Here is a 24,329-nt window from a genome sequence, read left to right as displayed (position 1 = left end):
ATCGTAGAAAAAATTGAGCTACCGAACTTCATGTCTGATGGTAAAAACTGAGATCAGCGGCTGAACTAGTTTTTGAAACCACAACATAGACGGCATCTAACCGTCCACCCATCACATGTGTGGATCAAGGCCGATAGCCAGTTAGGAATTTGGTGTTATCAGCAGCGGGACGAGTGGCGACAACCTTAACTGCTGGGATCCATCCTGTGATACTCGACGTTCCAGAACCAGCTTTAATAATCGAGATGAAACCAGTAGCATGTTGACAGAGATCACAGGCTTATCTGACGCAACGCAGGTGTAAAAGAATTGGCGGCGGAAGAATTGGTGCAGTTGATAGGCAGACAGGAAGTCATTGATGGGGTCGGGAATCCAAGTTCCGAGGTCCCTCGCATCGGCGGCTTTTGATCGGGATGCTGGCAGAAACTGATCACGAAAAGCAGTCTAGAAGAGACGCCATGGAACTATTTATCATTTTTTAAGTCTCCTGGTGTATGTATCGGAAGGTCCGAGTTCCCGGAGACTATTAGGGCGAATGCGCCTCAACTCATAACCTCACGTAGACATGTAGGAGTCAACCGGAAGCAGTCGCAATAAATTATTTCCTTCAAATTTTCACGGCCACCATAGTTTAGTATACTCCGGTTCTCCGTGGGGAGTACCCCATTGTCGAGGACGTCGAAAGGGACGAGCGAATGAACCTCGGCATTTGATACTGTCGGCCAAATTGTTGATTCCTGCCGCGGATCCACTCGTTGCCTCTCTTCATGTGCGCGCAGGAACTCATCGCCTCCTGGACCGAAAGGCTTCTCATATTTCTTCCTTAACATCTTCGATCCTTCTTTCCCTCTTCTTCTAATCAGAATTTGCTGCCGCCCCTTAGACCTCATTCCAACCAGAGCGCGTTGAAAAATTTCACCTTTTGAGGCTTTCCCTGACCCACAAACTATACCCGACCTATACCCCAGACAAATTATCGGCCGAGATGAGCACACCAGGGGATTATGACGCCGTACGGAGGGACATTGTCGCCCAACTGAAGAAGCCGGGTTACGACGACGGTAGCGCAGGACCTGTATTCGTTCGTCTGGCATGGTTAGTTTTTTTTTTTTTTTTTTTTTTTTTTTTTTTTTTTTCTCTCTCTTTTTGTTCTCTGCTTCCTTAATTGCGGTTCTTGACAGGACGACTTACCTAATACGTCTTCTTCTAGGCACTCCGCAGGAACATACGACGCAGAATCAGACACGGGCGGCTCAAATGGCGCCGGCATGCGATATGAAGCGGAGGGTGGCGACCCCGCGAACGCCGGTCTTCAGCACGGCCGGGCCTTCTTAGAACCAGTAAAGGAGAAGCACCCTTGGATCACATACGCGGACTTGTGGACACTAGCAGGTGTGGTTGCGGTCAAGGAGCTGGGCGGACCCGAAGTTGAATGGAAGCCAGGCCGCACAGATTTGGTCGACGACTCGAAGGTGCCGCCACGGGGCCGTCTGCCCGACGGCGCCCAGGGAGCCGACCATCTGCGCTTTATCTTCAACCGGATGGGGTTCAACGATCAGGAGATTGTCGCGTTGGCGGGAGGACACAACTTGGGCCGCTGCCACATGGACCGGAGCGGATTCCACGGTCCCTGGGTGAACAACCCGACACGATTCTCGAACCAGTTCTACAAGCTGCTCCTGAAGCTCGAGTGGACGCCCAAGACGCTGGAGAACGGAGTCAAGCAGTTTGTGTATGTGGATCCTGATGCGGAGGAAGGCGATGACCAGCTGATGATGCTGCCTACCGATGTTGCGTTGACGACGGATCCGAAATTCCGCTACTGGGTGGAGAAGTATGCCGAGGACAAGGATCTGTTCTTCGACCACTTCGCGAAGGTGTTTGCCAAGCTGGTTGAGCTGGGGATTCAGCGGGATTCGAAGGGAGCTGTCGTTAACACCGACAATGTCAAGGGAGGATATATTTCGGCGCCGAAGAAGAGCAATACCCCAACTGGACTGTCGAAGGGACCAAGTGGCGGCGGTTGTCCCCGGGCCAGGCTGTAGATTTCTGTTTTGTGTTTGTTAATTCCCTGTACATAGATACTACATCGGACATAGAGAACCGGCCGTTCAATAGATTTAGAAGATTGCGACACGTACCTCCATTTGAATCCACAAGGTAAAATAAAGGAAAGTAGGATAGTATTAAGAAAAGGGAGACAAGAAAGGAGAGAAAGGAAGGAAATAACAGGAAGAGAAGGTGAAATAGATTAATCGAAGGAAGGGGTCAAAGAGTTGAAGGAAAAATGCGGGGAAAGCTGATGGATTTAATACTCGGCCCGTCATTGGTTGTGACGCCCGTCTATGTTGAACTGGGGAAAGAAATTAAATGCAACGGTTACTTCATGTCGCTTGAATAGGAAAAGAATTCCCCTGGGTCTAGGATATTTATGAATTTCGGTTATCGATTGACCCCCTTTTGTTCGAACGTGTAGAAATCGGTTAGTGTAGAGTAGAGACTTTGGTGACTTTGGCTAGACAGATCAGATAGATATATATCGCCCTGTATTGAACGGATTCCCAGCTGCTAGGTAATTCTACATAGGCGCTTTATAACACCATGACACTTAGGCTCAACAACAAAAGAGAAGACCATATACAAAAATCACTCATAGAATGTAGCCAAAATCAAATGACTCTATTCCGCCAGAATCGCCTAAATCAGTGATAGGTCAACGTACACTACCAGAGCCGGGGACTCCCGGCCCATCAACTGCCTTTCTCTTCACGCCTCTCGACATCGGATTCTTCGGTACGGGCACATTGTACCCACTCCCCTGGTCTGGCCTCCTAGGGTCCAGCTGAGGTGCAAGGTGCGGCTGGGTCCTTCGACCGTCCATAGGTAGTAGCGGGGCCTGCGCCCGTAGCTGTGGAGCGCTAGATGAGATGGCAGGATCAATGTACTGAGGCATTATGCCCTCATTGACATTGTTCTGATGAGGGTAATTGAAATGAGTCTCGACCGGAGTCGGAGCGGTACTCGTGCTGTGGGCAGGATTCGGCGCTGGGGTGACAAACATCCCCGGGGTGAGCTCGGGCGGTCCAAAAACATGATCGAGGAGCTCTATCCCGTCCGCAGTCGAGCCCACATCAAGGAAAGGATCTTTATGTATATCATTCTGCATATTCAGCAATGAAGTAAGTTGTGTGCTGCGCTCATTATGCGTACTCGGCTGTATGTTGTAATATCCATTGTACGGAGTGTGGCTGTGCTGCATGTTGTACCGCTCTCGCCCCTGGGAACCCGCCTGCGCATCGTACTGTGTATTATACGGCCCCTGATACGGTACATTCGAAAGATTATCGTGGTGGTGCTGCGCATTATACTGTTCTGAATGTGGCTGAATGCTATGCTGTGAGCTGGACTGTGCATCGTACTGTGAGGTATTCCGTTCTTGATGTCGTCCATTGAGCTGTGCAGGATCCTGTGTGCTAATCTCCGTATTACGCAATGCAGTGCTGTCGGCGAGGGCGAGGAGAGGTGGGACTTCATGAAAAATGGACAAAGTCGGAGCACCGTAAAGTGAGGAGGTTGCCGGTATTCCAATCATTTGTGGTTCTGGATCGGGCAGCGGGGATGTCAGGTAACGGACATTCATCTTATATGGACTAGTTAGCGATGGATCCAGTGTGTTAGCATAATGACCCACGCCTAAAGAACCATTCAACGTCTGGCCGCGGGTTTCTGGGTCATAGGCCCCCGTGGCCAGAAGGTAACGGTCTTCCTTGCAGTTGATAGCTCGCCTCCATGGAAAACCCATCCGAGCTTTGGGGGCTTCAGATGGGGTCCAGGAAATATGCCCCTGGAGGAGTAACCTCTGCTGGCTCTTGATATTAACCATGTCACCTAACGCATGCAAGGCCACGTTGATAACCTCATCGTCGGGATTCATGATACGTTCGTAGAAGAGGAGTGGAACAGGCTTGTTTTTCCACCAGGATTCGGGTACTTTGTCGTCCCTGTGCGCTTGAGCGATACCCCCGACGATGACGCCTGAAAGCATAGCGCTGTCATATATTTTGATTTCACCAGTGTCGGCTTCGCCCCGTTCATTATCACTCCAGTAAACTCGATAATGATTGTCCTTGGAGTAGATCCCACCTAGCCAGCGGTATGCTGCTGTCCCTCGCTTGCCCTCCTTCGTAATGTAGTCAAAAGAGACGTCTCGGGTGTGTTTCTTGACGGGCACAGTACCATCTAGAGTTACAGCTAAGCGAATCGGCAGATCATGCAGCTTCCTCCGACATACCACGGCTTTATCTTGACATTCACCACAACGGGTGATATACTCAGATGCAAATGAGCGGGAGATCAACTGCTGCATCGATACGCCCTTCGTGTCTTCCGGGCATGTAGGCGGCATCACAATTGCGCAACTATGGTGCGCAGCGTCCGTGGCATTCTCTGTGCACGGGGGGCAAAAGGCGATTTGCTCATGATACGTGAACAAGAACTGGCCAAAGTGGTCGGTCGATACTCTCCACATGTCAAGGAGAGATGATTGTGCATCCGCCCCGGCGCTTTCAGTCGCCGCCGCCATCATCGACCAAAAGCGATCTCGGGAGTTTCCTCTTGAGCAGAGATCCCAGTTAACATCAGTGGCTTCAATAAAGGCTTTCTCCACATTCGTGAAGCGCTCGCACCATTCGGGGTCTTTGCGGTCGATGACGGTGGATCCGGCATCGAGCAACTTGCCGACTACAATGATACTGTCAATGGCAGAAGAGTTGTTGCAGTACACAGGTCCCCGACCTCGATAAGGGTACTTATCGCCGTCTGCACTGAAAATCAGTCCACATGGATTATCAGGGTCCGTAGCGAGCTTCACATGGGATGTTGCGGGGAATGATCCGATGTTGGCTTGCTGAAGGTCTTCTTCTGTCGTCGCGGTCAGATGTACTCGGCCATCTTGGGTAGCAGCGCTGCGATGCCGTGCGAGATCTTCATAAGCAAATTGCATGACAGCCCGTTCAACGGCCTCAATAACAGTTCGAGCCATGACCTTGGGAAGATGCAAATTGCGTTTGTTGCTATTCCCCATACTATTGTTCGTAGACTGAGCGGGTGATACCTCGATCTCTTCAAGAGCATTGTTGACTTCTTTCGGTTCGCCATAAACTGGATACAGCATCTGTTCTATATGGCTGTCGGGCCTGGACTGTAGAGCGTCGAGGGGCCTGTGGAACCCCTCACTTGGGATTTTAGTGGTGGGTGGTGGATGAGGATAGAACCTGCTAATGGGAAGGAGATCTGGATCATCTAGTGAACATTGCAATAGCCGAGGGCCAGCATCTCTCATCTGGAAGTCCTTTATCTGCTCGAAGTTCTGCGGTCGGTGTTTGTCTTGCTGGTAGTAGAAGAGCTTCCATAGAACTTTGAAGCACCTGAGGTTGGTTAAGTCGCCCTTCACACCCATATCGATTCCCCAACTGTGAAACCTTACCCACCTTTTAGCCTCTTCACTGGTTGCTTTACGAGCTTTTGAGGCTTCAGTTGCTGTTCGCCCGCAAACACGCCAATTGCTGGGGGGTTCGGGCAGGTCAGCCAGTTTGACCATAGGGTAGTTGAGCTCAGGGTTATATTTGAAATCATCATCATCCTTAGTCGTGGGTTTAGTGTCGCTGCTGTCTGAAGACATGATATATCGCTTGAGTGCACTTATATCAAGCGACTTGCGGATCTAAAAGGAGTTCGAAGAGAAGACCAATGTTATGAGTGCGAAAAGCCAGTATATTCCATACAAGTGTTGTTTCAGTCATCAATGTCAATAACGATTCATCCATGGAAGAATATAGAAGATCAGGTCGATGAGGTTTCAAGAAACATCTTCTGCAAGAGGAGATTAATACCCGGAGCCGTCCTTCCGCGTAAACTGGGCCATGAGCGCTTTTCAACTTAACCTATATATAAGACATAAGACGTAGGAACAAAGGCTCAATCATGTCCACTAAGGGTTATTTGAAAGAGACACAAGGGCATTGGGTTCATAACAATGGCAAAAAGAGATGGTATTGTCTTTGTCTTGTGCTATCTAGTGCTTGATGGATGCATGAAGGTAGTGTGCAGTGAGATAATGGCCACAAGTCATTCAAGATATCCACAAGGGCATGGGTAGCAATCGAATTGCTCCCAGCAGCGGGGTTATCCAAGCTAGTTCATTTCTTTAGGGATTGAGATATCCTCCGTAGAGGACATGGCAACAAAGAACTATGGGTGTCTTGAGCCCATGAGCGGGTAGTCCCGTCAAGGTAGGGTTAACTAACGCAGTAGTATCCCATATCGAGAATATATTCCCGCATGGGTGAATGAGGAGTATCCTGTAGATGCTCTTTTGCTAGAGAAAGAGTGCAGAGGAATGCAAGGCACAACATTGCACAATGCTATAGATGAAGGCATTCACTAAAGAATGAGAGCGTTTAAGCTAACTGAGCATAACAAGGAAATGGTACTATCCCACTGAGTTACTTGGAATGTGTAATGTGTGTCCAAGAAAATTGAGTCTCTCATCACAATCAAGAACTGATAATAATGTTATGGGTGAGAGAGCGATAAGCGTAATATTACCATACCCACAGAACCGTAATCTTACACAGAGATCACATGAGCGAAGCCCCTACCCGGAGGAAACCAGTCTAGTCCGCATAAGGCTAGCATCACCAAGAGTAAGCGAGCGCACAAATGCCAGAAGCGGCCTAGCGTGATTACCCGATCCCACAACGGGAGCCGAAGCAAAGTCCAAAGCAAAGTCGGGCCCTCGATTTGTCCTCCTTCTCACCCCTCTCGCTGTCGACAATCAATCGCGATCCCGTCGCGCATCCGCCAATATGTGTACGTTTTACTCCTCACCCCGAGCTGCTTTTTGGTTGAAGAAAATTTCTGGTGTCTTGCCGTTCGCCATTTTTCCCCGACAAAAGAGGCGGGTTGCAGTCGGTCCCCGGGACGTCGACAAGAGATGGAAGAAAGAGATGATGATAATGAAGTGATGGCGTTTGAGAAGCAATGGAGAGTGCAGAAAAAAGGCTGACTGCGATTCTTTTCTGATTACAGCGCTCGTGTCCGGCGAGAAGACGAACTTCCAGTACATTCTGCGTCTGCTCAACACCAATGTTGACGGCAAGCAGAAGGTTATGTACGCCCTGACCCAGATCAAGGGTGTCGGCCGCCGCTACTCCAACTTGGTCTGCAAGAAGGCTGATGTTGACCTCAACAAGCGGTACGTTTTCCGGGTTTTCTGTCCCCATGTGCATCCGAAATAGGGACCTTCTTTGTCAGCTGGAAAGGAGTGGTTGCCAGGATAAAGAAACCAACATCGAGCATGAAGGACAAAGTCATTAACGGGGTTTTCTTTTCTAGCGCCGGTGAGCTTACCACCGAAGAGCTCGAGCGTGTCGTCACCATCCTCCAGAACCCTACCCAGTACAAGATCCCCACCTGGTTCCTGAACAGACAGCGCGACATCACCGATGGCAAGGATAGCCAGGTCATCTCCAACGGCTTGGACAGCAAGATGCGTGAGGACCTTGAGCGCCTTAAGAAGATCCGCTCTCACCGTGGTCTCCGTCACTACTGGGGTCTCCGTGTTCGCGGTCAGCACACCAAGACCACCGGTCGTCGTGGACGCACCGTTGGTGTCAGCAAGAAGAAGGGCTAAACTATACGAGAGGGACACTACTGCGTTTTTTCCTTCTTGCTTGTTGGTGTGTTTTAACGAATTCTCGTGGGACCTGCGCATGATCTGGTGTTAAATACAAAAATTGGCACGGGTCTGAAAATGAAACAATCATACCAATATGACATGAATCATAAAATCTTATTTCTCGTTCGAACGATATACTATCTGGACTTGGATTACTACTGTGATTCAGACTAATTCCCACATTCTCCCCCTTCGTCTACCGGAGCCTACATGATGCATATAATTGGCCTGGCGTAAAAGTCGGATACCAATGTATCAGATATTAGAGTAGAATTTGTACAGGTGGTGGGTGAGAATACTGCTAAGGCTCTTAACCGTATCTTTCGTACAACTCCCCAATCTACTAGTTAGAGACACCCACCAACCAACCAACAAAGTATTCCTAGTTTAGAAGTATAGTCACCCATTTTATTATGCTACAATGTAGCAATTCAAAGGATATGCAAAAATTCTATGAAAAGGACTGGAGTTCTAGTAATCGTACGCTCACACTATATGTATATGCGGCTATATATATAGCGCGGTACATTTATGAAAATTGATGTACAAACATCAAAAGTACACAAGCATCTCAAAACGTTACGCTTTCAAAATATTCCGTGAATTAGCCTTGCGACTAGCGCCATATCCTTGAACAGGTCTAGACATGTCTTATTCTAGACCAGAATGGCCGATTCAAAACCATTCACCACCCAACCAGCGGTTGAAGAACTCCAGACTAGCCTCGGGCTGGTCCATCGGAACCATGTGGCCACCGCCATAGAGACGCATGAACGTGAAGTTCCCGTGAGATTTGATCTGGCCAATCTTCTTGCCTGTGTGTTCGTTCTGCTCAATCTTCAGGTCCTCCAACTCGAGAGAAGCATACTTCTCCTGGCCAGGCCATTCAAGAGCCTCAGTCCAGGCCTTGTTACCCAGCCAGTTGCAGATGTAGTCGGCATCACCGGCATAGATCAGAACGGGGATCTGCTCAAGAAGGCCAGGAACCAGACGGTGGTAGGGCTTCATCCAGTCACCGTGGAAGAGGAAGTTGCGGTTGATATCAAAGTTGCACGAGTCATAGCCATCAACTTCGGCACCCAGCGCCTGGCGAACTTCAGCCTTGTTGAGATACTCGCTCACATAGCCCATGCCCTTGTAGCACAGGTTGCTCTCATCCTCACACTTGCTGCGGACATCATAGACATTCTGTCCAGTGCGCTGGTAAGGTCCGATAAGAGCATTGTTGCAGTAGATCGAGGCAGGGACGCAGACCCAGGCGCTTTCTGAGTCGTAGCAAGCCTTGATCATGGACTGGCAACGGGGTAAGGCATTGTCCATGGACTGGCAGGTGCTTTCGTCCAAGACAGCCGGGTAGCCACCTTTACCACAACCCATCGGGCGGTAGTACTCATACTGAGTGAGGCCGTCAGTGAGACCATTGCCAATGAGGACAGACTTGAGGTTTATGTTGCGGTTCTTGTGGGACAATATCTCAGATGCAAAGACAGGGATATAATGTCCGGCATATGACTCGCCAGCAATATGGAAGTCCTGCTTCGCATACTCGGGGAATTGTTTGAAGAAGAGGGAGAGCAGAGCGTAGACGTCCTTGCCAGCAGCAACGGTGTCACTAACAGCGGAGCCACTGTAGGAGTAACCGACATTGACGGGCTGATCAAGGAAGATCACGGAGGCATTGGAGTTCCAAGAGTAATCGTTGTAGATGGGCTTAATGTTCTCATCGATGCTGCTAGGTCCAAGCTCCATGAACAAGCCGGTGAGGGAAGAGCAGCCGGGGCCACCGTTCAGCCAGAGAACGACAGGGTCGTTCTTCGGGTCATTGCGGGATTCAAAGAACCCTTTTGCGAGATTAGTATCAGGAACAAGAATCAAATGGCGGTCAAGAGAACTCACAATAGAACAAATGCTTGTCATTCTCATTATCATCGAGATAGCCGGTGTACTGCTTCACACCGGGGTCAATCCCGAGAGCCTTTGGATCAGATTTCTTGACTCTGAGATCGTAAGCCTCTAGCTTTCCGTCGATCTCCCTCTCTGATTCGCCGTTGGCATTGTTCACCCAGATCTTCTGGACATCCGAGCCACGGACAATGTGGTCCCAATGAGAATCAGGACGACGAGTATGCTTCTTGGGAAGAGAGAAGACTGGGTTATGGTCCATGCTATCTGGGAAGTAGTTGGAGACTTCTTCCCAGAGCTTACGAGCATCATCTGAAAGGGTCTTCAGCTGCTCCTGGAAGGCATGGAGTGGCTTGGCGAAGCTCCCCATGCTGTCCTCAGGCTGACCCAACACCTGCTGGAGAGGTGGAAGGGCCGCGGAGGCAGCCCCGACCAGCAAAGTAGCTGGCAATACTCTCATTTTGGATCACTTTGATTCCAAATGAGATGTGAAAAAGGGCAGTTTGGGATGGAAGGACGTGATGACGATAAGAAGGTACCTTGCGGTCTAAACAGCTGCTTATCAGTACCAAGCTGTTATTGGGATTGGATAGGGAAGATGGGAGGATTAAAACATACGGGAAACAGCAGATGTAACAGACGCAAAGTAGCCGATGAAGAATCAACTACCTGCGAATATAGGCAAGAGGGAAGGAGGATGAAGAGAGAGGAGAGAGGAGGTGAACCTTCGGTTAGTTGGGGGAGCGATCACGCCGATGACGCCGATAACACTTCCCAGGGCAGCCAATCATCGTCGGGGGGGACCTTCCGGGGAAACCAAGTCACGCGCTGAATCAGCCATTCCTTGATCGCTGAGTCATGGAATCACGAGATCTGCGTCATTGTTGTCTTGGCCAATCACGAGACCGTCAGGAAAAGATCCAAAAAAAAAAGTTGCCATAATTCTTCACACATTAGCAAAAGATACCCTTTTTCTAATCAAGTTTCTTCCCTTTTCTAGCCCTTTGCTATTGAGGACTACAGAGCGTGTCTTCCGGCAAGACACATACAGCAACATGCCCATCCAACAGCCCTCCAATCAGATCAAGTTTACCAACGTATCAGTGGTCAGGTTGAAAAAAGGTTCGTCAAACAATTTGTCTGTTTTTGTTAGTATCTCATATTACGAATATGTATGCTTGACGAAAGGAATGTGTTGGATGAGGATAAAAGCAAAAATAATCTACATGAAAGATTAGCCCCGCAACCCTGCTAACATATTTCATCATCAGGTAAAAAGAGATTCGAACTCGCCTGTTATAAGAACAAACTACTAGAGTACCGCTCCGGGGCGGAAAAAGACCTGGACAATGTTCTTCAAGTCCCTACGATCTTCCTCTCCGTCTCAAAAGCCCAAACCGCCCCGTCAGCAGAGTTAACCAAAGCGTTCGGTGCCAACACCCCTGCAGACGAGATCCGACAGGAGATTTTACGGAAAGGCGAAGTGCAAGTTGGTGAGCGTGAGCGAAAGGAGATCATCGAGCGGGTGGAGAAGGAGGTGTTGGATATTGTGTCGGGTAGGCTGGTTGACCCGACGACCAAGCGAGTCTATACACCCGGAATGATTTCTAAGGCGTTGGATCAACTGAGTTCGGCGAGCGGGCAGATGCAACAGGCGCAGAGTCAGAGTAATAGTGGGGATGGAAACGGTGATGGAGAGGAGGGTCGCCCTGCTCAGCCCCGGAGGCCGCTCTGGACCGGTGTCACTTCCAACAAGTCGGCGAAAATCCAAGCTCTTGAAGCCATGAAGGCACTCATCGCATGGCAGCCGATTCCAGTTATGCGAGCACGGATGCGTCTTCGAGTGACTTGTCCGGTGCCGCTTTTGAAACAGAGCGTTAAGTCTGGAGCACCCGCAACCTCGAATAAAGAGAAGGAAGCCTCGTCGGGCGGCAACTCCAAATCAAATAAGAAAGGTGGCAAAGGGTCAAAGAAATCGGCACGCCAGCAGGATTCCGATGCTGAGGGTGCCTCTGATGTCGAGCCCCCGCAGCCGAAGGCACCGACTAACGTCAAGGACAAGATTCTGAGCTTCGTGGAGTCCGTCGAGTCGCAAGAAATTGCAGGCGACGAGTGGGAGGTTGTTGGATTTGCTGAGCCGGGGGCGTTCAAGGGGCTAAACGAATTTGTGGGTAACGACACCCGGGGCAGAGGACGAGTAGAAGTGCTGGATATGGCCGTCACTCATGAAGACTAAGAGGCCTAGATGCGGGAGTATATATTCAGTTTGCGAGCCTTTGCACAGCGCATGGTCGATTCACGTATAGATAACTTACACTCAGACTTGTGCTATGATTAATGATTACTCGGGTGGAAGCAGGATACCAGTGCTAACGGAATGATCACTCAGATGATGATCTACCTCATGCTCTTTAATGAATGAATTAGAATAAATACAAACAGTAACCCAGAGGTGCTTCTATTTCTTGTGAGTTGCGTGTATTGTGAGTACTGAACGTGACCTGCCTAGACCTAGGTACTCGCAACATGCACCGTTTTACTAGGTAACACCCGCTATTGCGCGCTTCAAAGTGCCACGGGTCTCAGGGTAGTGCTGCAGTAACCCCAGATCCCCTTCAGTCTGATTCGAGGACTTTGCAAACTAGCGCCTTCAACCGCGTCTTCTGCTGAACGAAGCCTGTCGAAGATTGTGTCATCATTGCCAAAGTGGGGGTTGTTGACCGTTGGATTGTTGGATCCGAATCAATCGTTAAATCTGCGCTACACTTGTTTTATACTACCCCATGGGTCTCGTGTCGTTTCTTATAGAAAATGGTGAGATGATTGCTACCGATAAAGCCATATTAGGTGTGTCATCGAGAACCATCTCTCACTCGAAACATTATCGTCATCCATACCCGTCAACTCACAGATACTACGCTCAATTCCCAACTTCGACTTGGTCGAAGACTAGTGCTGCGAGAGGCTCTCCTGACCCTCGGCTCCGGCGATGTTATTATTGTTGGTCGTAATGCATGGCTGTGGACCCCCAAGAGCCATATCCAGGTCACAGTCTTCAGCCGGACATCCCTGCTCTCTTCGGTATGGACATCTTGAAAGGCCACAACGAATACTCCACAGTTAAGTCCCCACTATGATATGAAGTGGTTGGCTAGTGGAGCGAGGAACTCTCGTATTAACGCTTTATTGGCTCCATTGACGGCGGCGCACGGTGCCTGGGACTAAACCTTAACTAGGGATGATCCTCCTTCCAAGTGGGACTTACGTTGGGGGTTGAAAACTACCAAGATTCCCTGCCTCCACACTCGCTAGATGTGGTTCTTGTCGGGGAGGTGGTGTACCTGTCAGGGAATTTCATCATGGGAGCTGCGAGACACGAGGGATCACCTCGGTCGGACTCGGGATCCCCGTCAAGGGAAGAAAACCCGCAGGACGAGTATGCGGTCAGCCTCCCCTCCCGTTCATCTTCGTCATCTTTTCGGTAGCAGCAGGGACTGACCAGCGCAGGGAGAGCTGGACTATAGTGCAGACTCCGATTATGTCGAGGAATTGTGAGACATCATATTGGCGATACTTGTTGGCTACGTTGACACTGATATCCCAGTGCGAGCGACACCACATCGCTCAATTCGATGATCACCGCTTATCGCTATGAGAATGGTAGACGATACCACGCCTACAGAGATGGTGCTTACTGGTATTATGACCGTTTAAATGCTCTCTCTCTCTCTTTCCCGAAGTCTATATAACGATGGGATATGGACGGCTAAGGTGCGCAGGGGCCCAAACGACGAGATGCAAAACGAACAACTGGATATAGCGTACGTACCGGGGATGTGAACAATCTCAGTAACCATTCTGACATTAATCTGTAGTCATCATATGTTCACCATGCTTCTTGGAGATAAGTTGTGTCTTGCGCCCATATCTGATAACATTCAGGTAAGGTCTTATAGCATCTGCTTGGAGTGTGGGCTGATGAATGTTAAATAGAGAGTACTCGATGTCGGTACGGGAACGGGGATATGGGCCATGTTTGTGCAAGACAGTATAGATAGACCATTTGTTCTTACTAACGGATCTCTAGTGACTTTGCAGATGAATATCCCTCTGCAGAGGTGATCGGAACTGACCTATCACCCACTCAACCAACTTTTGTCCCGCCAAATCTCCGGTTCGAGGTCGACGATGCTGAAGATTCATGGGCATACCCGGAGAACCATTTTGATCTCATCCATGTGCGTTCACTATATGGGGCAATTTCCAACTGGCCTGCGTTCTATCGCAATATGATGATGTAAGTTGCACTAAAGCTCCTTAACCAAGTTGACTTGGGGACGTGCCTAATGGCGACAGAGGTCTACGGCCCGGCGGATGGTTCGATCAGCTGGAAATGTCGATCGAGTTTAGATCGGACGATGGCACCGTGACGTATGACCACATCCTGGCAGAGTGGTCACGCATCTTCATCGACGCAGGTGAGAGATTTGGCAAGACGTTTCGTATTTGCGATCTTGCGCGTGACTACATGCTGGATGTTGGATTCGAAAATGTGACCGAGCGGCGATTTAAACTCCCTGTTGGTCCATGGACCAGAGACGAACACTACCGGAAGCTGGGCATGTGGAACCTGCTGCATTGTGAGAAGGGCATAGAAGGATGGGCTATGGCACTTCTCACTCGCGTGATGGGGGTACGTTTCTGCTACTTTATAAGCCTACCCAGGCGCAGGAGGGCAACTATATCGTTTCGCTCGTTACTTACAGCGTCTCTATTAGTGGAGTTATGAGGAAGTACAACTATTTTTGGCAAGTATGAGGAGAGGGTTACGCGACTACTCAAGGATCCATGCCTATTTCTACGTGTAAGTTCTGCCTTGCTCAGATATGCACCGCTGAGATACAATTGATAGCTGACTATTCGGTTCCTGAAAAGAGTGAGTGTCTACGGCCAAAAGCCACTCAAGGACCACAATGCCGATAAATAGATTGTCAGAAATGATGCCAGAAAGCACCATATAGCTTGGACTAGCGATGCTTATACCCCTTGGAACTGTGCAATCCTCCGCCTGGAGTACGATTTCGCATTTACATTATAGAAGGGCAGCCTTTATAATGATTTAATTCCCGTTTATAACCTATCTACAAACTAGTCCTTGAGAGTAATCTCATACAATATATCTAAACACACACAAGCATGCACAAAAGCCCTTTTTAGTCCACCATATACCCTACCCTCAACACCAAAACTCTCACAAAAGTCTCCAAAAACAACATTATACCCCTCACAGCCCGCCCATAATGCCTCTTCATCGTCCTCGCAATCCTCTCCGCCCGAGCCCTAGGCAGGTTCCCACTCGGAAACTCGACATCAGGAACATCCCTTTCCAAAATCCCACAAAGCAGCCCCCATTCATCCTTAACCGGCCACTCCTAGAACCTCTCCTCCCCAACCACAACCCCCGAATCATAGCAATATATTCCTCACAAGCCCACCTCCCATTCAACTTAAATCTACCCGAGAACCTCAACATCATACCCTGGGATATACACTGCCTAATCCGAAACAACTCCGTACAAACCAGCTCTTGCACCAGATCTAATCCACCGGATCCTTATCAAGGTATCCCATCATCTGCTGCATACTCCGGTACGGGGAATCGAGGTCTTGACGAGTATTTTGGATGGCTTTTGCCTCGGTGTAGGCGAGTATAAGTTCTGAGGCGAATCCCTCAGCGATAAGGTCTGCTACACCGACTGAGGAGCTAAGGACTGTTTAAAAGTCTTCTTCTGTTAGGGACTGGGCCGGACAGATGTATTTATTTTGGAGGAGGCAAGAGGTGTCTTGGAGGGAGGAGGGTGGTATCCAAGCCGACGGATTGCAAACACCAGCTCTCGCTCCATGCGCATTTGACAAGAAGGGACATGGAATGGTGTGTTGTTCTTGGCCATGTTAGGTCAAGCATATACTATAATCAGCATTGATATCGTGGTATAATGATCAGATCTGGTACTCTGTACAGGCTGCTTTTAATGCATGAGGCGTGGAGCAGGATGGATGTATAATGTTGAACCTCCTAGATGTATGATGATAGTGACAAAGAACTGTTCTAATATACTCGTATTCAAATGTGTTTTGTCTAGTCTCATATAGTTGAATTGCCTACAAAATAACAGCCAACGTCTTCTGAATTCGCATAATAGCGTTAGTATAGGGTTATCGCATGCCTACATACATACATGCACACCACAACTCTGAGGCACATGGGCAAAGACCTGCACCAAGACATTAGGCGCCATTACCTAACGGCTGCTACACTAATAATATACTTTTCTTCTTGCCCTGAGATGGACGTTATACTTATGATCAAGGCCACGACATAGCCAGTCCTACATCATCTCGATCTCGACATCGAATTGTCAGTTGTTTAGATCTATCAACCGCGATCTATCACGTCAGCACTACAAGGAATCACATTAATGGCAAATCGCGAAAGTCTCACGAAAAGATATACCCCTGACGGCTACACCAGTCAAGTAGGCCTTCCGACAGCGTCCATCGGGATATTGGCACTGGAATGTATCCTGAACGGAAGAAATAGAGGAGTGTTCATGATAGGCGGAACAAACGGAACTAAGCTTTACAGATTCATCTTTATTACCCGTCTTCTTTCCTAACATGGAGTCTTCCCAAACGTGCCATGGACAATGACTTACCCCTGCGCATGTGCTAAAAGTTCCAGGGTCTCCGGTGTTCATGGAGAACAGGCCATCACCAAATCAATACGATCAATACCGATAATGCACCACCTGCAAGAGAGCAAAAAGGGCGCCCATTTCTCAAAATACATCGCTGGTGCTGCACCGGTGAAGAGACTGCCGACTATACTAGATGTGCTTGCTGAGGTTATCTTCTGAGTAGAGAAGGATGTAGTTGTTGGGGCGCTGCTAGAGAGAATCTGAAGGCTAGTGCTGATGAGTGAGGAGCTAGAACTGTTCTTGTTGCCTGTGGGAGCATAAATCGTCTGAAGCTCGACAGAGCTGGAGAGTTCTTTGAGTAGAGGTCCGGTGGCTGTTTTTGGTCTTACTTCCTGCGCTGGTACCAAAGCTAAAGGTAGGGCCAGAGGTAGAACTAGGGATAATAGAGTCAAGGTTAGTACCGGCATTAGTGTTAGCGTTGGCGCTAGAAGAACTTGAACTAGGACCAGAAACACCGGAGGCAGAAGGACCGGAGACATACACAGGTGCAGAATCATACCCAGAGCCGGAACCCACGTCATCGCCCGCCGTTACGAGAACTGTCGCTGGAGAACCACCACTGATATTGCTGACTGTTGGAGCCGCAGCAACGGGATGCACAGTAGTTGAGACAACCAGAGTTTCGGTCATCACCAACGTACTCGTGGAAGCTGGACAGTTGGGAATAGATGATGGACAAGCAGTGATTGTTGCAGTACGGGTACTGAAGATAGTGGATGTAGTGGTTGCTCTCCCGCCACTAGCTTGATCAGGATAAGAACTTTCAGTAACTGAAGGCCCAGTGGTTGGCAGGGATTGAGTTATTGTTATAGGACACGCGGCTATCGAAATAACTAGGGTCTCAGTTGTAACTGAAGTATTCTTCGCAGAAGCGGGACAGTCCGGAACAGTTGAGGTGCAAGCGGTAATAGTTGTGGTACGCGTGCTAAGAATGATAGATGTAGTGTTTCTGTCCTCCGCACCACTAGGTTCGCCTAGATAAGGATTTTCAGTAGTTATCAAGATAGTCATTGGCTGAGGTTGAGTGGACATCGAGATAGGCACGGTTCCAGGAGCAACTGCCGTTCCGCTTGAAGAAGGCACTAAAATGGGACTAGTCGAGAAATGGAAGGAAGATGTAGAGGATGGATATAGAGCAGAAGGGCTAGTGGCAGCATTAGCAGCAGAAGAACTAATTGGTATCAAAGCGCTGGATGACAGAACATTTGCGAAAGTCCGCGACGAATGTAGACTGCTGTTGACTGGCGTTGCAGTGGGTACCGGGAGGGAAGTAAGGATCGACAGTGAAACCAGGGAAGAGGATGGAACTGACAACGTCAAGACTGTAGCTGATGATAAGACCGACGAAGTAGTGTCAATAAGACTCGGAGTCGGAGACGGTGTGAAAGTGGGTGTTATAGTTGCCGTGGAACATGATGTGACAGTAGACCCAACAAATTGCATCTTGTCAATGTCAATAGCTGATCCAGCATAGCTACCACTGGCGCCAGTACAATAAGCATAGATCTCAACTGTGTGTTGCACTAATGTGGCCGGAGTGTAGCTGAACGTGAGTGTATTCCAACCGATTTTAGCTGTGGTGACAGTCACGGTTGTGCTATTAAGTAGATCGGCGGTGCAAAAAGGAGTCCATATCTGCCTTGACATAACAGGTCATGCTAGCATGGCTAGTAGAAGGCTTGACGCGATACTGGAATGATCCGGTGTATGGCTTGTTCGCGACAAAATCACTGCTTCTTTGATATAAAAGTAGAGTCAATCACGTGGAGCCAGTCTCTCACTATCACCGGGTTAGCGAGTGAAAAACAAAATACGAGTCTGTCAATCTCGTACAGGTAGTTTGCCCCGTCAGTAGCATCATTGCCAATCACAGAGCCACTTGTTCCAGAGGCAAATCCCCTGGGACTGAGAACATCTTCAAAAGATGGGTTTGGCAGGGCATTGGCGGCTGACGTCGTCGTGCATGTCACAACCTTCGTGCTATCAGCTGATACCACCGGATAGAGGGATTGTGACAGCAATAAATTGCAATTAGTGTCTGTAAGCGAAGCATGGCAGCAAAAAGGAGGAAGAGAGTGTAGACCAAATGGAGGATAGAAGCGAATGGGATGGCAAAACGAGGAGACTATCGGTGTTGATAGAAAGAGCGGCTACGAGAGGTAACACATATGGCTCATCTCAAACAGGCCAAAAGGTTTCTTCTACAAGGAAAGAGAAAAAGCTGCTAACAAGAACTACAGGTGGTAGAAGAGGATAAAGCCAGGTATATGGGACACCTTCATCTCGACCACGAATCTGGCCTGATGTTTTTTGTTTCCCTTGTACTTTTGACCTTTCTCCCCTAGTAATCTGGGAGCTTTAGTCTACAACGTAAGTGTTTGCAGTTATTTTACCGATATATTTCGCCATTTTCAGGGTATGCTCCTGTTTTTGAGAATTCATGGCTGTCTGTACGGAGATCTCTGTGGTTGATTGATGGATGGAAGATCCAGCCGGAGCTAGTCCGAGCAAGCCACTACTACGTCGCCGAACTACTAGCGAGAGAAGAGGCAGCTGATTGGAAACCCTGGAATAGATGATTTTAGATAGACTACAAGAGTCTCAGCCACGTCATGACCAGGACTGCAAGTACGGCTGATACCGCATAGCTAATCGTTTGATGAACGGAGGATGTGTAGCGGCGCAGCCATTCCCTGTATGAAACTTCGCATTTGTTAATGTGTTTCATCTACAGCATGAATAAGAGCAGACTATAGACGGGGATTACAGGTGTAATATAAGAAAAGAGCCCGACCGCCGAGATGATATGATCAACGTTTAGTGCGGATCTAAGAGGCAAGGTTGGTGGTGACTCCGATCATCTTGGACTGACCATTTCTGCCTTGGGAATTGCATCGTGATGCGTTGAGACCCTATCTCTGTTATGATCTGATGGGAGTTGTCGGATTGAGCTCCGTAGACCTAAGAGCACCGATATGTTAGTAGTGTTAATAGGAGTAGAATGATTATAGGGTAAGTATACCGAATGTTCAGGTGACTCAGGTGGAAATTCTCACGTGCCGTCATGACTAAAGCGGCGTCACTCATATCACGGACCGGCAGAAGACATTATCATCCATACATGATAAAACCATAGTATGTAGATAACATGACCGTAGCTTACTAGAACTGTAAAGGAAAGAAAGGAGGATGAGAGGAAGAAGAGAATGAGAGAGAGAATGGTCTTGGCCCGATCTGTGCACGTCTCGGTATGCATAAGCGAGGGAGACATAAGAAGGAAATCATTATGATGTATGGGCAAGAAAGTTTAATGCGGAATTACATGATGATCTGATCTGGTCGTGACAAAGGGTTGCACCTATTCGGTTATAATTTATGGAGTTTGATGCATGTATGTATATGAATGGTAGAATAAAAGAAGATTAATCCTACACAACTTACCGCCTGCGGCAGAAAATGGGAAGACAGAACATTGTATGTAAAACCAAGGACTTCAGCTCAAAAATTTCAGTGTATCGGGCAGCGAACGGTGTAAAGCTTCAGCGGGCCAAGCAACGGTTTCTAGGCTAAGAGCAAACCCATCCTATCTAAACAGAGTTAACCTCGCTACGACGTTGAGTCTATTATAGTTTGACGACGATCAGATCAACAGTCCAAGAAAGCCAGGCCAATGAAGCAACATCAGTCTTCACCTCATTGGTAGCCGCATCCTGTGACCGTCATTCTAGGTGACGCCGATCGGCTTCTAGGACCAGACAATGTCGGTCTATTGTCTTGGCGGAGATGATTTACATCCACAGTCTACACAAGGTTGACTTTCCAGTGAGGGGAAAAACCTAGAACGGAGGCCAAGTTGGATCCTCCGTCTTTCTCCGCGGAAATTAGAGGACACAGTCGTTGATACAGTGATTCTTGTATTGGTCTAACAGTCATGTACGTACAGTAAAACCCACCTGGCAACTGCACCGGACAGAGAAATAAACAGGTCAAACCTCAAACGGGTATACGCTCAAACGATAATACACTAAAAACCGTTCGCTTTTGAAAACGTCGCTCGTTGCATGCATGAAGGTAGTTGAGGTCCGGGTTGGGGGCAATAAGCAGACACCCCTCGCGTCGAAGTCGCGTAAAGTGGTCCTCAAAATCAGATTGTCCGGGATCAATCACAACCAGCCGTCACACTACTCGGGGGAAAGAGGGCGGAGAAAGTAAGGTCCTGGGTCGTGGAAATTAAATACGAAACCAAGTTCGAGAAGGGACGCGCGGTGGCGGTGGTCGGTTGTCTCACGTGACGTAAGAAAAAGAAAAGTGACTTGGCCAGAAGTCGGTTTGGTTCGACTTAACCACAGATTTGCACGGCATTCAACGCACGGGTCAAATCATCCGGGGAGAACGGCATATAGCTTCCTTTGGGGGATAGAGGTGGGGGGGAGATGGCCCGCACCACCGGGGACGTGTATCGTATCGACTCCTTCAATTGTGCGATCGAGTTTTGTCGTATACCTTCGTCGAAGAGGGTCATCATGGAGCTACTATAGCTGTCCGCTTCGTAAGCCGTCGACGAGGTTGATCCGCTGTTCTCTTGGCGCTCCTGGGCGCGCTCATTGTCGGAGATCGTGGCGGATGCTAGTTGAGGTTAGACAACGGTCACACACGTGTGGGGAGTAAGAATGAGGAATGCGGCAAGGGGTAGGGTCAACATACTGTCAGACAGATCCTCTGGGGCAACCGAGGGAAGCTCATCGGGAGCCACATCATCCTCCTCTACACGAGGCCGCAAATAGTCGGGTAGGGTTGCGCAAGGGGAGAGTGAAAGATCTGGAGAACGAGGTCGATCGGCCTGGGCTTCGGTGAAAGACCATGCAGCCAGGGCTTTTTGGTGCTCACGGTCAAACGGACCCTTGAACTTGGATGGAGGAATTTCATGACGCCTGTAATACTCGATTTTGATGGTATTGTCCTTCGATTTGGAACCGTTGGATGAGCGACGGAACACTCTGCGAACCTTTTGTCGAAGACTCATATTGGTGAGAAGTAGTGGGAAAGAGCCCCTCTTCCTGGGTTTAGATGGTCGAGTATTGGAACAGGCGTGTATATAGTTTGATATATGGTGACAAGCGTCAAATCAAGTCGGCACCTCAGAGTAGCGGACCTTTCCCGAGAAGGGAATGGACGCGAGGGAGAGCGTGCAAGCACAGACGACAGTCGAGAATAGGGATAAACTGTGATATCATTGCATAGGTCGGTATTATAGGAGGTTGGTGTGGGTAAGGAATAGAAAGGGGGAGGGAGAAGAAGAAGAAGAGTGAGTAAGAGAGAAGTCATAGATAGAACATTTTGGGGGGGGGGAGAGGAGAATATAGCTCAGACAAGTTAAGTGGTAAACTGCTACGGAATACCACTCCAGCGGTTACATGGATCATACCGATGATTTCATGGGGATGGAGAGTTTCCATTATGATGCGAATGAAAAGTGAGACTTGTCATTGGACAGTGAGTACCGGTTGGGGGTGCCAGTACCAGGTACTGTACATAGTTGAATACCAAATCGATGAGACATACCCGCCTTTACCGGCCGTACCGTATTATCCGGGCCTCAGGTTATCATCCTCCCTGCTGGGATTAGTTCGGGTACTCTAAGCCGCGATAAGCCAGCGCTACATCCGGTCAACCAAAAAAAAAAGAGGGGTGTCAACGTGGAGAATTGTGTTTGTGTGTGTGTGCATTAATCCAGACCAGACTCGACTCGACTATGATCCAGTTTACCCGAATGGACTATTTTGATCTACCTATGGCATTCACAATTCTGGATTGTGATCGATCATTTGAGAGTCACTGGGGGATTTTATCCTTTGGAGAAATCATCTGGGGACCAATTATTGATTATTGTTTTGGTGGCTACCAGGACAACTGTGCTTCTGTGCAGTAAGGCTCTCAAAGTCAAAGAATTGCTGCACAGGTGCAGCGGTGCCGATGTCCGACTGTCACTCCCTTGGCTGATTACCTTTCTCGCTCGGTTCCCAATCAAAAGCAATATTCTGATCGAAACAGGTACTACCCTTTCCTACCAACTCGACCATGGTTACGTTTTGGCGGGCGGTTCGCCGCTGGCCAAGCATTCCTGGCCGTCTATAGGTTGTCAAAGACCCCCAATCAAAGGATATGGTAGGACGCAGTAGTCAAAATTGACAAGTGGTTGCCCTCCCCGACGCACGGTATTGGCGGTTCACACCTCCATGATCTAATGTGGTGGCAATGGCAGATACATTTCCACTGCAAAGACGAGAGAAAATGGAGCGCTGTCGTGTCCTGCAGCGAAGAATTCCAGAACATCCGGCCAAGCCGGTCCGATCGACGTGCCACCACCGAGCCAGCCAACGCAGAGAACCCGCTATCTTCTGAAGAACCCGAGTGTCATCGGACGTGACATGCGACCGAATACTGGCGCCGACATACAAAAATTTACGTTTGATATTATAATCAATTTATCGATCGTTCTAGGTACGTAGACTGGAGACGGGGACTCCGAGAACACTTTCTAACGCTGGGTAGATTTTATACTATGCCGTCATGGGGCAGGCGTGGTGGGTACACAGCGACTATAGGCACTAGTAATAATTGCTAATATCCGTCAATAATTTGGTTGATGATAAGTATCTGGAGGAGAACAAATAATATGTGGGATGTAAAAACCGACCCATCGGGGATGCCCCCACTCGGCACGCTGCTTCCGTCTTTTTTGAATATCCATGGGTTTTGCTTCTAAAGAAAATTAGGTTGCCAGAACCTTCAACAACTAGGCCGGCTGGCCCAATGGTAAGGCGCTTGACTACGGATCAAGAGATTGCAGGTTCGAATCCTGCGTCGGTCAATATTTTTTTGGTGATTGGCTACTTTTGACTCATTGTCATGAGCAATAGACGTCAGGCTGAGTCTTTCTTTGTTGCCTCCTTTCCCTTTTGACCCTCGTTCTTCGTGATAAATACGCTACATTTTGGTTCTGCCAAGTACTGACTCTGTAACTCCGCAAGGGGGTCTGACCGAGGTTTGTTGGCTCGACTGATTAACTACTCCGTTGCGTATGACCTATGATGTCACATATTTTTATCCCTTCTGGAAGATTCAGATTCTCCATGTTGCCTGGATTAGGCATTCATACATTCCGCTGGAATTCCCGCATCATTTAACCGCTCAACACGAGGACCGGCAAGGAAGTTGTTACTCATGCTGACAGTGCCTGAGACCGCCCGGTGCCCAGAGCCAGTGAACATTAATTTAGTCATAGAACCTTATGCGTCGACCGGGTCAGGCCCTGCAGGGCACACAGTGTAATTCAGATTTACCCATACGTAATTTGAAAGAGTGCACATCCCGGCGGAAGGAGGCTATTTTTGGCTGAAGGACGGCACACATTTTTCATGATGTAATTTGCCGGTGGACCACCCTGTCGATGCAGTTCATTTCAATATGCAGTGCCGCGAACCTCCCTTGGGCGTCCTGCATAGCTACCTGCCTGTGCTGTAATACCTTGCCATGTTGTAGAACCCCTTCACTGATATCTACCATGAACCTGCTACTGTGTATGATATTGACCATAGGTCAAGTGCAGACTTACCCTACTGGGAAGGGTGGTGGTCGGAATAATTATAGTCCGGGTAGGGTAGGGTAGGGTTACTAAGTCCCTGTACCCCAACCTGACTAAGAGTGCAACTACACTACTGCAGGCACAATGCGGATCAACCGCCACCGAAAACAGCGGACTGCTTCGAACTCAGCTAATGCGCTCAGCAAACTAGAGCTTCTTGAATTCCCCCTTCGGAATAATTTAATGGCATAATAGATCAATGTCACTGAAACCAGCGAACGTCTGGATTCGTCTTTAGGGCTAATTGAGCAATATCAAGCTGAGTGGAGGAAGGCGAGAGCTGTTC

At 48.7% G+C, this 24,329-nt stretch overlaps 8 protein-coding genes and 1 non-coding gene across 9 annotated transcripts; 5 read left to right on the top strand and 4 right to left on the bottom strand.

Moving 5' to 3' along the window:
• Positions 1-1,112: 1,112 nt before the first annotated feature.
• On the top strand, positions 1,113-2,140 carry BDW43DRAFT_273763 (heme peroxidase). The gene has a single exon (XM_032041658.1). It carries the CDS (start codon positions 1,269-1,271, stop codon positions 2,043-2,045), a length of 777 nt encoding a protein of 258 aa, XP_031901126.1. The 5' UTR covers positions 1,113-1,268; the 3' UTR covers positions 2,046-2,140.
• A 573-nt stretch (positions 2,141-2,713) lies between these two features.
• Positions 2,714-5,680, bottom strand: BDW43DRAFT_310316 (uncharacterized protein; the record flags this gene model as incomplete). The annotated part of the gene is made up of 1 exon (XM_032046906.1): positions 2,714-5,680. The coding sequence occupies one exon, from the start codon at positions 5,678-5,680 to the stop codon at positions 2,714-2,716; it is 2,967 nt and encodes a 988-aa protein (XP_031901125.1).
• A 1,137-nt stretch (positions 5,681-6,817) lies between these two features.
• On the top strand, positions 6,818-8,023 carry BDW43DRAFT_273754 (40S ribosomal protein uS13). Its single transcript, XM_032041657.1, has 3 exons — positions 6,818-6,870; positions 7,090-7,255; positions 7,396-8,023. The coding sequence occupies exons 1-3, from the start codon at positions 6,867-6,869 to the stop codon at positions 7,691-7,693; spliced, it is 468 nt and encodes a 155-aa protein (XP_031901124.1). The 5' UTR covers positions 6,818-6,866; the 3' UTR covers positions 7,694-8,023.
• On the bottom strand, positions 8,016-10,386 carry cp3 (carboxypeptidase C PRC1). Its single transcript, XM_032041656.1, has 2 exons — positions 10,259-10,386; positions 8,016-10,187 (listed from the first exon to the last, which is right to left on the bottom strand). Exon 2 carries the CDS (start codon positions 9,665-9,667, stop codon positions 8,414-8,416), a length of 1,254 nt encoding a protein of 417 aa, XP_031901123.1. The 5' UTR covers positions 9,668-10,187; positions 10,259-10,386; the 3' UTR covers positions 8,016-8,413.
• A 209-nt stretch (positions 10,387-10,595) lies between these two features.
• Positions 10,596-12,116, top strand: BDW43DRAFT_273748 (guanine nucleotide exchange factor SDO1). Its single transcript, XM_032041655.1, has 2 exons — positions 10,596-10,762; positions 10,912-12,116. The coding sequence occupies exons 1-2, from the start codon at positions 10,696-10,698 to the stop codon at positions 11,874-11,876; spliced, it is 1,032 nt and encodes a 343-aa protein (XP_031901122.1). The 5' UTR covers positions 10,596-10,695; the 3' UTR covers positions 11,877-12,116.
• A 391-nt stretch (positions 12,117-12,507) lies between these two features.
• On the top strand, positions 12,508-14,799 carry BDW43DRAFT_59083 (S-adenosyl-L-methionine-dependent methyltransferase). Its single transcript, XM_032050274.1, has 10 exons — positions 12,508-13,083; positions 13,148-13,191; positions 13,245-13,337; positions 13,420-13,461; positions 13,516-13,582; positions 13,634-13,674; positions 13,728-13,937; positions 13,997-14,333; positions 14,419-14,504; positions 14,576-14,799. Exons 1-10 carry the CDS (start codon positions 13,000-13,002, stop codon positions 14,625-14,627), a joined length of 1,056 nt encoding a protein of 351 aa, XP_031901121.1. The 5' UTR covers positions 12,508-12,999; the 3' UTR covers positions 14,628-14,799.
• Positions 14,800-15,238: 439 nt separating this feature from the next.
• On the bottom strand, positions 15,239-18,045 carry BDW43DRAFT_310311 (uncharacterized protein; the record flags this gene model as incomplete). The annotated part of the gene is made up of 2 exons (XM_032046905.1): positions 15,239-15,411; positions 16,728-18,045. The coding sequence occupies 2 exons, from the start codon at positions 18,043-18,045 to the stop codon at positions 15,239-15,241; spliced, it is 1,491 nt and encodes a 496-aa protein (XP_031901120.1).
• A 2,692-nt stretch (positions 18,046-20,737) lies between these two features.
• BDW43DRAFT_310310 (uncharacterized protein) lies at positions 20,738-21,421 on the bottom strand (the record flags this gene model as incomplete). The annotated part of the gene is made up of 2 exons (XM_032046904.1): positions 20,738-21,024; positions 21,103-21,421. 2 exons carry the CDS (start codon positions 21,419-21,421, stop codon positions 20,738-20,740), a joined length of 606 nt encoding a protein of 201 aa, XP_031901119.1.
• A 1,776-nt stretch (positions 21,422-23,197) lies between these two features.
• On the top strand, positions 23,198-23,269 carry BDW43DRAFT_t99. The gene has a single exon. It is a non-coding gene; the product is annotated as a tRNA-Arg (tRNA).
• Positions 23,270-24,329: the final 1,060 nt, after the last annotated feature.

Source organism: Aspergillus alliaceus (genome assembly GCF_009176365.1).
Source record: "Aspergillus alliaceus strain CBS 536.65 unplaced genomic scaffold BDW43scaffold_17, whole genome shotgun sequence".
NCBI classification, from domain to species: domain Eukaryota; kingdom Fungi; phylum Ascomycota; class Eurotiomycetes; order Eurotiales; family Aspergillaceae; genus Aspergillus; species Aspergillus alliaceus.
This window is presented reverse-complemented; position numbering and strand designations above follow the sequence as displayed.

Excerpts from the sequence above, each read along its gene's own strand:
- BDW43DRAFT_59083 (XM_032050274.1), top strand. The coding sequence starts at position 13,000 with ATGGGAGCTGCGAGACACGAGGGATCACCTCGGTCGGACTCGGGATCC. Across the intron at positions 13,338-13,419 it reads TACAGAGATGGTGCTTACTG|GGGCCCAAACGACGAGATGC; the intron begins GTATTATGACCG and ends TAAGGTGCGCAG. Across the intron at positions 13,938-13,996 it reads TTCTATCGCAATATGATGAT|AGGTCTACGGCCCGGCGGAT; the intron begins GTAAGTTGCACT and ends TAATGGCGACAG.
- BDW43DRAFT_273763 (XM_032041658.1), top strand. The coding sequence starts at position 1,269 with ATGCGATATGAAGCGGAGGGTGGCGACCCCGCGAACGCCGGTCTTCAG.
- cp3 (XM_032041656.1), bottom strand. The coding sequence starts at position 9,667 with ATGATAATGAGAATGACAAGCATTTGTTCTATTGTGAGTTCTCTTGAC.
- BDW43DRAFT_273748 (XM_032041655.1), top strand. The coding sequence starts at position 10,696 with ATGCCCATCCAACAGCCCTCCAATCAGATCAAGTTTACCAACGTATCA. Across the intron at positions 10,763-10,911 it reads AGTGGTCAGGTTGAAAAAAG|GTAAAAAGAGATTCGAACTC; the intron begins GTTCGTCAAACA and ends TTTCATCATCAG.
- BDW43DRAFT_273754 (XM_032041657.1), top strand. Across the intron at positions 7,256-7,395 it reads GATGTTGACCTCAACAAGCG|CGCCGGTGAGCTTACCACCG; the intron begins GTACGTTTTCCG and ends TTTCTTTTCTAG.